The 14,447-nt window shown below is 41.4% G+C and overlaps 1 protein-coding gene across 1 annotated transcript in view; it reads left to right on the forward strand.

Annotated features, from left to right (window-relative positions):
- The window catches only part of carm1 (coactivator-associated arginine methyltransferase 1), a 37,187-nt gene extending 23,362 nt beyond the window's left edge, over positions 1 to 13,825 (forward strand). The window contains 9 exon segments of the mRNA XM_059348672.1: positions 304 to 385; positions 910 to 995; positions 1,390 to 1,479; positions 1,563 to 1,700; positions 3,028 to 3,117; positions 3,259 to 3,371; positions 6,122 to 6,199; positions 8,567 to 8,635; positions 9,946 to 13,825. Of these exon segments, the coding sequence (XP_059204655.1) occupies positions 304 to 385; positions 910 to 995; positions 1,390 to 1,479; positions 1,563 to 1,700; positions 3,028 to 3,117; positions 3,259 to 3,371; positions 6,122 to 6,199; positions 8,567 to 8,635; positions 9,946 to 10,085 (886 nt within the window). The 3' untranslated portion in view covers positions 10,086 to 13,825.
- The last annotated feature ends 622 nt before the right edge of the window (positions 13,826 to 14,447 follow it).

The raw sequence follows: 14,447 nt of genomic DNA on the forward strand, positions 1-14,447 counted from the left end.
CATGCAATTCTATTTAAGCCAGTCAATAAATAAATAAACTACAATCAAAACAAATAAAAAAGAACCTCGGGCTCTGTTAACAGAAATTGCACTGAGATGAATATTAGTCGTCCTGCTCGGGCCCTAAAAAAGCTTCATCAGATATACGTCATGACATTTTTCTGCCTTGACTTGAGGCTCATTTCACAGAGTAACAGCGTCAGTGATCTGCTACCATGTTAACAGAAGTATTAATAGTAATAAATAATAATAATAATAATAATAATAATAATAATACTAGTACTAAATGAAATGTGTCCTCAGGTACCAGCCCTCCTTCCATGGTGTGGACCTCTCAGCCCTGCGGGGAGCAGCAGTGGACGAGTACTTCAGGCAGCCAATTGTGGTAAGTTACACACACACACACACACACACACACACACACACACACACACACACACACACACACACAAAGGCTGTATCCCAAACCAGATCAAACAGTAAATCTGAGGGAAATGATCTTGCTGCATGGACAGATAATTTACCTTGACAAGATTTATTAAATTAAGATTATTAAATCTAGAAATAAGCATGTTGAACACTTAAAATAAGAAATTAACTCTTAAAACCAGATAAATGATCTAACACTTCTAAATCTAAAGTTTTTCTTTATCTTGGTAAGAACCAAATAATCATCAGGTCACTCTGCTCGGGCCAGTTCATCACTGCTGGCAGCTTTACTTTATCTGGTTTAGAAAGTTTTATTCTGGTTTTATGTGGTTTTATTTTGGTTTTAAGTGGTTTTATTATTGTTTTTGTTTTAGACTAAACACCTGTTTTACAGTGTAGACTCTGAGATCCAGCTCCTGACTGACAGGTTGTCTGTCCAGAGGTCGTGTGATGTTTGATTTGACTTGTTTTCCTCCTCAGGACACGTTTGATATCCGTATTCTGATGGCCAAGTCAGTCAAATACACAGTGAACTTCCTGGAGGCCAAAGAAGAGGACCTGTACAGGTGGGATAGGCTTTCTGTCAGCTGCTGATGATATGATAAATGTTTGTTTGTTTGTTTGTTTGTTTGTGGCCACTGCCGCCCTGCCGTATGTTTGGTGCTTTGTTTCCAGTCCAGAAATAACATTACAGGTCTTCCATTGGCCTGTATGGTTCCAGATTATCGATTCTTTTCTCCATATTGTGGATTCTCATATCTTGTTCTTTGATGTTTGGAGACGTTGTTTAACTCTTCTCTCATAAACGACAGTGATTTTTCCTGATTTCTTCCATTTCCTCATGGATCACGTTGTGTTTTGGGGTTATTTCAGTGTCTTTTAGTGACTTCCAGCTGTAGTTGTAGTGAGTTGTGAGTGTGTGAAGCCTTTCTGACGTGGATCTGTCCTTCCCTGATCCAGGATAGAGATCCCCTTTAAGTTCCACATGATGCACTCCGGCCTGGTGCACGGCCTGGCCTTCTGGTTCGACGTGGCCTTCATGGGATCAGTGTAAGTCCTCCAGACTCTCATGATGAGACCTGACGGAGCTGTTTACAGCGTGCCGCCTGGTTAACGTGCTCCGTCTGTTGCAGGATGACGGTGTGGCTGTCCACGGCGCCCACAGAGCCCCTCACCCACTGGTACCAGGTCCGCTGCCTGCTGCAGTCGCCCCTCTTCACCAAGGCCGGAGACACGCTGTCCGGCACCGCCATGCTGGTGGCCAACAAGAGGTACCACACACCTGCTGCACCTGTTAGCTGGAGACACCTGCTCCACCTGTTAGCTGCCTTCATAGTCTGTCTCTTTTGGGAAGTTCATGTCTCTTTTTGGTCATTTTGTGTCTTTTTGGTCATTTTTGTATCTATTTTTGGTCATTTTGTGTCTTTTTTTTCATTTTTGTGTCCTTTTTTTGTCATTTTTGCATCTATTTTGGTCATTTTGTGTCTTTTCGGTCATTTTTGCATCTATTTTTGATCATTTAGTGTCTTTTTTTTTCATTTTTGTGTCCTTTTTTGTCATTTTTGCAGCTATCTTTGGTCATTTTGTGTCTTTTTTTCATTTTTGTGTCCTTTTTTGGTCATTTTTGCAGCTATTTTTTGGTCATTTTGTGTCTTTTTGGTCATTTTGTGTCTTTTTGGTCATTTTTGTGTCTTTTTGGTCATTTTTGCAGCTTTTTTTGGTCATTTTTGCAGCTATTTTTGGTCATTTTGTGTCTTTTTTTTGTGTCCTTTTTTGGTCATTTTTGCAGCTATTTTTGGTCATTTTGTGTCTTTTTTTTCATTTTTGTGTCCTTTTTTGGTCATATTTGCATCTATTTTTGGTCATTTTGTGTCTTTTTTTTCATTTTTGTGTCCTTTTTTTGTCATTTTTGCATCTATTTTGGTCATTTTGTGTCTTTTCGGTCATTTTTGCATCTATTTTTGATCATTTTGTGTCTTTTTGGTCATTTTATGTATTGTCTTTGTTATAACGTGTGTCTTTTGGTAATTTTATGTCTTTTTTTGGTAATTTTTGTGACTTTTTGGGTCATTTTTGCATCTATTTTTGGTCATTTTGTGTCTTTTTTGGTCATTTTTGCAGCTATTTTTGGTCATTTTGTGTCTTTTTTGGTCATTTTTGCAGCTATTTTTGGTCATTTTGTGTCTTTTTGGTCATTTTTGTGTCTTTTTTTGGTCATTTTTGCAGCTATTTTTGGTCATTTTGTGTCTTTTTTTGGTCATTTTTGCAGCTATTTTTTGTCATTTTGTGTCTTTTTTGTCATTTTTGCAGCTATTTTTGGTCATTGCAACACTATAGTATATAACAAATTGTACATAATTTGTCAAAAAAAAAAATGGTTGTTTTAGAATATGTTCTGCTCAATATTGACGAAATGTGTAAACGTAGAAATACTCAGAAACATGTTTTTTAAAATGAAGTAATTATATGAATAAGTCCGCTTAATAAATACACTGTAGGTGGATAAAGTATTTTATATTTACACCGTTGGACATCTTGCCAACCCTTGTTGGTCCCTGAGCCGTTTATTAACCAGCCGTCTGGTCTCCTTGCCAACAGACAAAGCTACGACATCAGTATTGTTGCCCAGGTGGACCAGACAGGATCAAAGTCCAGCAACCTCCTGGACTTGAAGAACCCCTTTTTCAGGTGAGTTGGTCTCAGGAGCACACCTCGATCTGGATCTGGATCTGGATCTGGATCTGGATGGCCTGTTTATCTATCTGTTTAGCACTAAGATGGGCTGAAGTGTGTGTGTGTGCGAGATTAAAGGTGTGTGTGTGTTTGCAGGTACACAGGCACCACCCCCAACCCCCCTCCTGGCTCACACTACACCTCCCCGTCCGAGAACATGTGGAACACGGGGACGGCCTACAGCATGAGTCAGGGGATACCTGTATCAGGTGAACACACAGCAACCAGCCAGGCCTCCATCTTCCTACAGGGACACCTGACCACTGGTAGAGCACGGGAACCACAGGAACATCACTCTGTTACTGTACAGGGCTGCATAATACACATCTCCCTAACAGAAAAAAAACATCAACAAACTCAACAGCCCATAGACTCCTATGGGGAGTTTGCTGGCCAGTCCAGCCCAGTAACACCATGGTCACTGAAGCAGCTTTTGGTACCTTTACCAGTGTGGCCAGGTGCCAAGAAACCAGCAGCATCTCCAAAGAGCTGCTGGAAGCATGAAGACTCCTCCTCCTCCTCCTCCTCCTCCTCTAAAATGTCCTGCTAGATGGACCTTCTCCTCCTCCTCCTCCTCCTCCTGCTCCTCCTCCTGCTCCTCTAAAATGTCCTGCTAGATGGACTTCCTCCTCCTCCTCCTCCTCCTCCTGCTCCTCCTCCTCCTTTTAAATGTCCTGCTAAATGGACTTCCTCCTCCTCCTCCTCCTCCTCCTCCTGCTCCTCCTCCTCCTCTAAAATGTCCTGCTAGATGGACTTCCTCCTCTTCCTCCTCCTCCTCCTCCTCCTCTAAAATGTCCTGCTAGATGGACTTCCTCCTCCTCCTCCTCCTCCTCTAAAATGTCCTGCTAGATGGACTTCCTCCTCCTCCTCCTCCTCCTCCTCCTCTAAAATGTCCTGCTAGATGGACTTCCTCCTCCTCCTCCTCCTCCTCCTGCTCCTCCTCCTCCTTTTAAATGTCCTGCTAAATGGACTTCCTCCTCCTCCTCCTCCTCCTCCTCCTGCTCCTCCTCCTCCTCTAAAATGTCCTGCTAGATGGACTTCCTCCTCTTCCTCCTCCTCCTCCTCCTCCTCTAAAATGTCCTGCTAGATGGACTTCCTCCTCCTCCTCCTCCTCCTCTAAAATGTCCTGCTAGATGGACTTCCTCCTCCTCCTCCTCCTCCTCCTCCTCTAAAATGTCCTGCTAGATGGACTTCCTCCTCCTCCTCCTCTTCCTCTAAAATGTCCTGCTAGATGGACCTCCTCCTCCTCCTCCTCCTCCTCCTCCTCCTCCTCCTCCTCCTCCTCCTCCTCCTCCTCCTCCTCCTGCTCCTATAAAATGTCCTGCTAGATGGACTTCCTCCTCCTCCTCCTCCTGCTCCTATAAAATGTCCTGCTAGATGGACCTCCTCCTCCTCCTGCTTCTCCTCCTCCTTTAAATGTCCTGCTAGATGGACTTCCTCCTCCTCCTGCTTCTCCTCCTCCTCCCAAACCACCACTGACCCAGGACCAGCACATTACACTCACCAGCTATATTCTACTTTTATATGTTTTCATTCTCTCTAAGCCACAATCATCACAATTAGAAGAAAAAACTAACAAATTTACAAGAAAAAATTCGTAATTAAAGACAAAAAATTACAAAGTTATGATAGAAAAAAATCATAAATTCATGAGGAAAAAGTCAAATTTCCGAGGAAAAAAATCACAAATTTAAGAGAAAAAAAATCTCAAAATACCCAAGAAAAAAAAAATCACAAATTTGAGAGAAAAAAAATGCAAAAATAATGAAAAGAAACATAATTGAACTTTGTCGATATATATGATATGCTCTAATTCCACAGTTAAATGAGTCCTTCGTCTTCCTCTTTGTTTTCTGACATTGAATCCGTCTGTTGTATTATAACCATCACCACCAACGCTGCTGTGGGCCCATAGGGTCCTATGGTGTCAGCTGGGCCAGAAATGACAGAAAAACACCATATTATGGAATGTCCAAAAATAACCCTTTCAAAATAAAAGTCATGTTGATTTTTGTCAAAAATGCTAAAATTTTGAAATGCCTAAAAATGCTTAAAATGGGTTAATTATAGTCTTTTGAAACATATTAGAGCATCATATGGCCAGAAATATTTATATTTATATGAGAAAAGAATAACGAACATTTACAAAAGAACCAAATGTGACAAACCCTCGTAAGGGCAGCACTTATACAGAAAGAAAGAAACATAATTGAACTATATCGATATATGTGATATGCTCTAATTCCACAGTTAAATGAGTCCTTCGTCTTCCTCTTTGTTTTCTGACACTGAATCCGTCTGTTGTATTATAGCCATCACCACCAATGCTGCTGTGGGCCCATAGGGTCCTATGGTGAGCAGAGCTGTTTCCAATGAATATGCTGACTACTACTGAGGAGTCAGAGTTGACTGGTTTGCACTGTGTCTCCTCCCCACACTTAAAAATATATACTATAGTATGCCAACTTTTGTCAAAAATGTTTAAAATGGGCCAATTATCGTCTGTTGAAACATATTAGAGCCTCACATGGCCAGAAATGACAGAAAAACACCATATTATGGAATGTCCAAAAAGAACCCTTTCAAAATAAGTCAAAAATGCAAAAAATTTTGAAATGCCTAAAAATGCTTAAAATGGGTCAAATTTAAGAGAAAAAAAATATATAAAAATTATGAAAAGAAAATCAAAAATGTATGAGAAAAAGACAAATTCACAAGGAAAAAAAATCACAAATTTAAGAGAAAAAAATGCAATATAATGAAAAGAAACATAATTGAACTAATTCCAAAGTTAAATGACTCCTCCGTCTTCCTCTTTTGTTTTCTGACATTGAATCCGTCTGTTGTATTATAACCATCACCACCAATGCTGCTGTGGGCCCATAGGGTCCTATGGTGAGCAGAGCTGTTTCTGATGAATATGCCCGGGTTGACTGGTTCCTGTGTGTCCTCCCTCCAGGGATGCCTGCAGCTTATGACCTCAGCACAGTCATCGGCAGCGGCCCGTCAGCGTCTCACAACAACCTCATCCCCCTGGGTACGAACCACAGCCCTCCTGACTTACCAACATCTCACGGTACCTGGTTCTAGTAGCAAACAGCAGAGCTGCACACAAAGCCTGCAGCGCAGCATGAACAGAGCTGCTTTAATCACACATGATCACCTTGTGGTATGGATGGAGTAAACGCTGCAGGAGAGTGACAGATGGAAACATTTAACCTCATTACAGGATGTTTAGTAGATAAAATGAGCCTTATCTTTACAACATTAAAACACTGCTTACCGTCATTTTCGGACTATAAGCCGCGCCTTTTTCCCCATTTTTCGATTCTGCGGCTTATATAACGGTGCGGCTAATCTATGGATTTTTACAGCTAACGGCCACTAGGTTACCTCCTAAATCTATGGATGTTACAGGTTACAGTCCACCAACTTTAACTCTCTGGGCTCTATGACCGGTCCGCCAGGAGGCAGGTGTACGTACCAGATCGGCTCGGGGTCCTTCAGATACTTTAAAGCTATTTTCACTTGTCTGTGCGTATTTGTGTGGAAAGCTACTTAGTTTGTCGGAGTCGCCGTGCCGTAATCAGCGGCACCGAGCCAATCTGGCAGGGCGCCGGAAAAGAGTGAAACAGGTAGCGCGCTAAAGTAAAAGTGAAACCGAGAGTGGTACGAGAGACAGAACGAGAGACAGAACGAGAGACAGAATGAGAGACAGAATGAGAGACAGAACGAGAGACAGAACGAGAGACAGAACGAGACAGAACGAGAGACAGAACGAGAGACAGAACGAGACAGAACGAGAGACAGAACGAGAGACAGAACGAGACAGAACGAGAGACAGAACGAGAGACAGAACGAGACAGAACGAGAGACAGAACGAGACAGACCGAGAGACAGACCGAGAGACAGACCGAGAGACAGAACGAGAGACAGAACGAGACAGAACGAGAGACAGAACGAGACACAGAACGAGAGACAGAACGAGACCGAACGAGAGACAGAACGAGAGACAGAACGAGAGACAGAACGAGACAGAATGAGAGAACGAGAGACAGACCGACATTACGAGAGCGAGATAGTTTGTGCAAAGGAAGTTTTCATGCACAAACCCTCATTATGGAAAACAAAGGTAGAAATGCATATGATGCAGCTTTTAAGTTAAAGACAGTCAATCTGGCTGTAAAAGAAGCTTCCTCAAGCAGCCATCTCTTTCCCCACAATCCCCTCTGAGCACCAACCCTTACATATGGTCATTAAACATTAAAACACCTGTGGCTTATAGTCCAGTGCAGCTTATAGTGCGGAAAATACGGTACTTACATAAATGCATGAATACAAATAATCTAATATGTTTAAAATAGTTTTACCAATAAAGAAACATTAAAAAAACATGATCAATTTAAAATGTATCTTTAATGGTGGGAAGTAACAAAGTACATTTACTCAAGTACTGTACTTATGTACACATTAGACGTACTTGTACTTTACTTGACTATTTCTATTTGATGTAACTTTCTAGTTCTGCTCCACTTCATTTAGCTGACAGCTTTAGTTACTTTTCAGGTCGAGATTCTTACCTAAAAAACTGATTCGACTTTTTTTTTTTTTTAATTAAACCTCATTACAGGATATTAAGTAGATAAAATGAGCCTTATCTTTACAAAATTAAAACACTACTTACATAAATGCATGAATACAAATAATCTAATAATATATTTACTTTCAGTACATTTAGATGCTGATACTTTTGTAGTTTTACTTCATTAAGTTTTGAATGCAGGGCTTTTGCTTTTTTGCTTTTGTAGTGGAGTCATTTCACAGTGTGTATTAGTACTTTTACTGACTGTGAGATTGTGTGTTTGAAAGTGATCTTGTGATTATTATTATTATTTTGTGGGTGAAGTGACGGGAGTCTAGCTATAGGTTGATAAGATCAGTTAATGTGAAATCTGTTATATGTTAATGGTGTTCATAACTTACAGGTATAAACAGTTTTTGTCAAAAAAAATGTAATTATCAACATGTTCTTTCTCTTTTTTTATACATTTTGTCTTTATTTAGAATCACATTTCAACATCACGTTACAACAGTCATCACCGTTTTGATAATTGACACACTTTCTCTCTTTTTTATGGCATTTAAACTGTTTTCACTCACGTGTTTCTCTTCTACAGTTTAACTCCTTCCATTGCTAACTCTTGAAATCACACTTTAATCCTCTCAGGATTAGCCTTTGAACTATAAATAACCTCCCACAGCGTTCACTCTTTCTTGGCTTATAATTCTCTCCTAACTGTTCTTAGTGCTTCCGCTTCAACTGACACCATTGTTAAGGTTCATCACTTGAACAGGACTTCAGATCTCTATTAATAACTGTTCTTTCCTCTCCGATTGGTCACAGTGAACACCGGAATTGTAAACCACACCCACTCCAGGATGGGCTCCATCATGAGCACAGGAATTGTCCAGGGTACGTCAATCTGCGGCTTTCAAAATACTGTTGTTGGTCTACAAAAACGAAACACATTTCTGATCTTCTGCTTAGCTACGAACCACCCAGAACTCTCTGAACATCAGGGACCGCTCTGTTTTTATTATACAGTTTTTATGCTCCAAATATCTGCAACAAACTCCCAGAAAACTGCAGAAAATCTGCTGCAACTCTCAACTCTGTTAAATCAAAACTAGAGAGTTTTTTCCACTGCCTTTACTGCACTGGCACTTCTATCAGCTCACTTTCAATTTTATTTTATTTTATATTTGAAAATACTTTTATATTTTTTGCATTTCTGATCTTCTGACTCCTCTAGTTTAGAGATATGAGTAGAGAATAGATTATTGACTCCTCTCGTCTAGTGATATGAGTAGAGAATAGATTATTGACTCCTCTCGTCTAGTTATATGAGTAGAGAATAGATTATTGACTCCTCTCGTCTAGTTATATGAGTAGAGAATAGATTATTGACTCCTCTCGTCTAGTGATATGAGTAGAGAATAGATTATTGACTCCTCTCGTCTAGTGATATGAGTAGAGAATAGATTATTGACTCCTCTCGTCTAGTGATATGAGTAGAGAATAGATTATTGACTCCTCTCGTCTAGTTATATGAGTAGAGAATAGATTATTGACTCCTCTCGTCTAGTTATATGAGTAGAGAATAGATTATTGACTCCTCTCGTCTAGTTATATGAGTAGAGAATAGATTATAGACTCCTCTCGTCTAGAAGTATGAGTAGAGAGTTTTAAAATAAATAAAAACTATTTACCAGCTCGCTTTCAATTTTAAAATTTTATATTTGAATTTCCTTCTATATTTTTTCCTAAATATTGTATCTGCTTGTTTTTAATCTCAATTTTTTTAATATTTGAATGTAATTTTATATGCCTCTTTTAAATGTTTTTAAAGTTTTGTGTAAAGCTCTTTGAGTTGCCTGTTGTTGAAAGCTGCTATAACAGATAAACCTGCCTTACTTTACCTTTTAAAAGTCCTCCTTAACCCATTGACGCCTGGAAAGTGGATACGTCGTTTTGTAGTATTTGTATACGCTCTCAAATACTTATTGAATTTCATTTCTATCTGCTACAGAGGCTGAAAAATCTATTATTTAGTAGAATCGTTGACACTTCTGTTGAACTTCCAGAAAAACTTCAGGTTTTAGGGGCTTATTTTAAAATCGCCCAGAGGTTTTACAGGAAGTTTTAGGCGTCAATGGGTTAAAAGAGAACAAAAACAAAGAAGTGGGCCATGCATGGTGACGTATGTTGTGTTGTTCCTCCAGGAGCCACTACGGGTCAGTCGGGTCCCAGCAGCAGCGGTACTTACTATCCCGTCACCAACCAGTTCACCATGGGGGGCGCCGCCATCTCCATGGCCTCACCTATGGTCATCCCTAGCAACACCATGCATTATGGGAGCTAAGATGAGACCCTCACCAAACCTCCCCGCCCCCTGCATGACAAGAGACCCCCGGCCTCTCCCAGTGGAGCCCCTCAACCCCACCCTCCAACCCTGACTGACGCACCAACTGCAGCCAAAACCAATATACCAAAACCAGTGCTGAGCTGGCACTTCCTCCTCCTCCTCCTCCTCCTCCTCCTCCTCCTCCGTTGAGTCCATCACTATATGAACGGTCTAGCTCTCCTATCCGTCCACACTCTTGTCCTGCAAACAGACGAAGCCTCCTTTTCCCCTCTTGGATCTATTGGGACTTTAACACATCCACAGGTGTTATTATTTAACCCCTTCCTCTCTCAACAATCCCTCCACTCCCCCTCCTCTCTCATGGGTTTTTTTTTTGTGTCATATTGACCCCCAAAGTGTTTTTCTTCAACCTCGATGAGTCTCCTCGCTGCCAGATACCAGCACTAGTCTGTTCCACCTCCACCAGGTCCACCACTACTCATCTCTGGGCTTTTTTCATATCTGATCAAATCTTCAAGGCCCCGCAGCACTTCTTTCTCTGAATATAATCCCCTCTCACCACCCGACAGTCTACAGTTTTGGTTTTTTACGCAGAGCCAGATATATCAGGAAACTGAAGCCATCTGGGCGCCCTAAGGAGGATGGAGAAAATGCTTTTTGTGACTTGTGATCTTTAGTTCTGCTCATTGCTCCGCTGTGTCGAGGTGTTGATCCAGACATCAGGTTTGGGAGAGCTGCATGCTGGTCACCTTCCGTGCTGTCCACACTAGATTTTAGCTCCTAGGCCTCTTTGCACTACACTTGCTGGAAGCGGGCTCTATGCTAGCATGTTAGCGTACATGACATGAAATGATAGTTGGCCTCATGGTCACATTTTGTATATTTAAAGCTGCATGAATTCATATTTTTGATGCTAAAAACCAGCGTAGAACTGAGGGTTACCTCTCTATTTCACATTACACAAATGACACATTTGAAACATTGTTAAATACAAATATTGATTTGTGCAGCTTTAAATATGCTCGTGCAGGTTACCCTTACCTGTGATGTGGTTAGCCTAGACTAGCTCAAATGCTGTCTTTATTTTATGTGTCTTAGTTAAACTTAGTTAATTTAATTTCAGAGCACTATGCAGATTTACAACAGGCAGCATCTCCTAATTTCAGTACCGTCCAAAGTGAACAAAAAGAGCTGCAGAGTTAGGCTAACATTTAGTCTTAGAACTTTAGATGCATCTCTGTATCAGACTCAGTGAAGCAGAATTTATCTGACTGTGGGTTTGGTAGCAAACAAGCATATTTCTTAAAACGTTGGCGATTCAGAGCTGCTGCATGTTTATAATTCTCACTTTAAAGGCCAATGCTTCCACCAGGTCGTAGGTCGTATGATGTCATCTCAATGAAAAAGTGATTCTAGCCGTTCTGAATGGCCAAACGTGTCCAAACTGCATCCCACTGCCATCCTCCACATCTCTCCACAGTCTCAGCCTTCAGTCTCTGCTGCTGCCTTTAGTTGAACACATAGTGGATAGTAGACAGCAGTAGTTGAAGTTCAACACAGAAGGTGACCAACTGGACACTCACATTAAGACTTTGAGTCTTTTGTCTGAGCTCCGACTGTAAAGCGCTGCTCCCCACCAGCCGTTCTCTTCAGCCAGCGGACCGGACGGATCAGCAGCTCTTCCCCAGAACTCATTTGTTGATCCAGATTGTTCCAGTTCCCAGTTGGAGAAGGATAATTGTCAGAATGAACCAGTAAAGGACCAATGAGCCAGGTGGCAGCCAGCTGTCTGCCAGAATGAGAGACGCTGTGCTGGGTCGGCAGTGTTTCTATCATTCTGTCCTTCCCCGCCTCTCCTCTCCTCCTCCTGTGAGACTGAGACCTCCTTCCTCCTCGTCTGTTCACTATGTATCACCTCCTACATATCATCGTCCCTTCGATCAGTCACGGAGAGGAGGACTGACACGTGTATTCATTGCTTCCAGTGTCACAACTATTGGACTCGGTTCATTTTGGAATTTACGTGTAGAGAAAAAAAAAATGTCTCTTTGTAGGATTTAATCTTTTTTTTGTTATCTTTATTTTGTCTTTTTTTTTTTCTTTCACAAAAAAACAACAAACAATGAAAAAAAGAGAGCAAATTAAATGTGGTGGAGATGTTCCAAAGGCATCGTGGAGTCAGCTGTTGTAGTACTTTAATGAGTTAAATGGACTGTGGACACAGCCGATGTTTACCATGTGGTAGTAGCCGTTAGCCCTCAGCTCCCTCCGTCATCCAGTCACCGCGCCGCGTGCTCCAGTCGTGGCGTCACTTCTATCATGGAAACGTGAATGAGGACTTGTGTAACGTCAACAAATGTAATAATGCCCACAAACGTAATAAACCACAAACGTAAATAAAATGTGCAGCTTTTAATGCAATAATCCCACAAACGTAATAACTATTAAGTTTGTGGGGAAGTGATTTTGGAGTTCTTTGCATAGAAGAGGTTGGGATCATCGTAATAACTATTACGTTTGCAGGGACTTATTATGTTTGTGGGGAAGTGAAAATCTTCAACTTTCAATATTGTAATAACTTCCCACGAATGTAATAACGCAAACAATAACGGTTGTTGTGGTTGTTTGTTTGTTTGTTTGCTTGCCTATACACACACTACTAAGGGGGGTCCGTCGTGTGTTAGTGGAGCGGCGAGCCAGCAGATGGATTTTGGAGCCACGGTCAGTATTATTAGTGTGTTTATAGGCAAACAAACAAACAACAACCACAACAACAATTATTCTTTGCGTTTTTACATTCGTGGGATGTTGTTTCAATATTGAAAGTTGGAAGATTTTTACTTGCCCACAAACGTAATAGTTATTATGATGATCCCAACCTCTTCTATGCAAAGAACTCCAAAATCACTTCCCCACAAACGTGGGGAAGTGCCGACTACAAACGTAACACGCAATTTCCCACAAATACAATAACAATTTTGTATTTGTGGGAAATTGCGTGTTACGTTTGTAGTCGGCAGCGGCTATTACGTTTGTGGAAAATGTATTATGTTTGTGGGATTATTGCATCAAAAGCTGCAGATTTTTATCACGTTTGTGGACATTATGACATGTGCAGGTGTTACAGTGTGTCATGTTGTGTCATTTCCGTGTCGTCCTGTCTGACGCGGACTCTCGGGCTCCAGACGAGTCTTAAACCAAGTCGCTCTCAGGCCGAATGTTGAGCAGGCGTTTGTCAGCTCAACACCGCCAGCAGCCAGAAATGAACCAGGAACAAGTAGGAACTAATAATATATTTTGATGGAACTAGTAATAGACCCTTTTACAGCAGACATCATCAGAAATATGCACCACATGTTGGCAAAGGAAGTGACGTTCTGCCTCTCATTCAGACCAGTTAGCAAGCTTTTAACATTAAATTTCTACTGTTGGCAACATCACAGTGTCTGGTTGTGTGTTGTCCAGTTTTCGAGGAGCGAGTCGTCGCAGCAGGAGAGTCTGTGGACGCTTGTCGTGACTGTAAACGCTCGAAGGCTTTTACAGGGACACCTCCACGTTCTGTTTGTATTTTCAAACGTTGCCGTCACTTCAAGCCAACCACGACACATCAGCCGAGTCACTGCGGTCGCTCCCTGAACCGAGAGAGAGATGCCGTCTGAGGCTGTGAGCCGCGTGTTGACCACCACTGGACTGATGTTTGTAGCCCATTTTAAAACTCAATAAAGTCAAAACTCTGAGTCGCTGTCGTGGTATTTGATGTTCTGTATGTGGCCAAAGATAACATCTTTTATACTCGTTATTAGAGCTGGGCCATACGGACCAAATCATATCCCGATATATTTAGGCTGAATATCGATATACGATATATATCCTGATGTTTTTATCCCAAAGTGAGAGAAAATGTTCAAATATGACATGTCACAAGTAGTTTTTCTCCGTAGCTTGAGGCAGTACCTCTCCACCCACCAAGAGAAGGAGTTCTAGTATCTGGGGGTCTTGTTCAGCAGTGACGGTAGGAGCTGGACGTCTGGGAGGCCTGCTGCCCCCGCGACCCGGCCCTGGATAAGCGGACGTGGATGGATGGATGAATGGACAAGTAGTTTTATTGAAACACTTTATTTAACCCATTTAGGCCTCAAACGGCTGTAAAAAAATGCCTGTAAACCTCTGGTTGGTGATTTTAAAATCAGCCCCTAAAACCTGAAGTTTCTCTGTAAATCCAACAGAAGTGTCAACTCTTCCTACTAAATAATAGATTTTTCAGCCTCTGTAGCAGATAGAAATGAAATTCAAAGAGTATCTGAGAGCTTATAGCTGTTATATCTGAGCTCCCTCCGCTATAGTCGTCTTCACCATGAT

Source organism: Centropristis striata, chromosome 13 (assembly GCF_030273125.1).
Source record: "Centropristis striata isolate RG_2023a ecotype Rhode Island chromosome 13, C.striata_1.0, whole genome shotgun sequence".
Taxonomy (NCBI): domain Eukaryota; kingdom Metazoa; phylum Chordata; class Actinopteri; order Perciformes; family Serranidae; genus Centropristis; species Centropristis striata.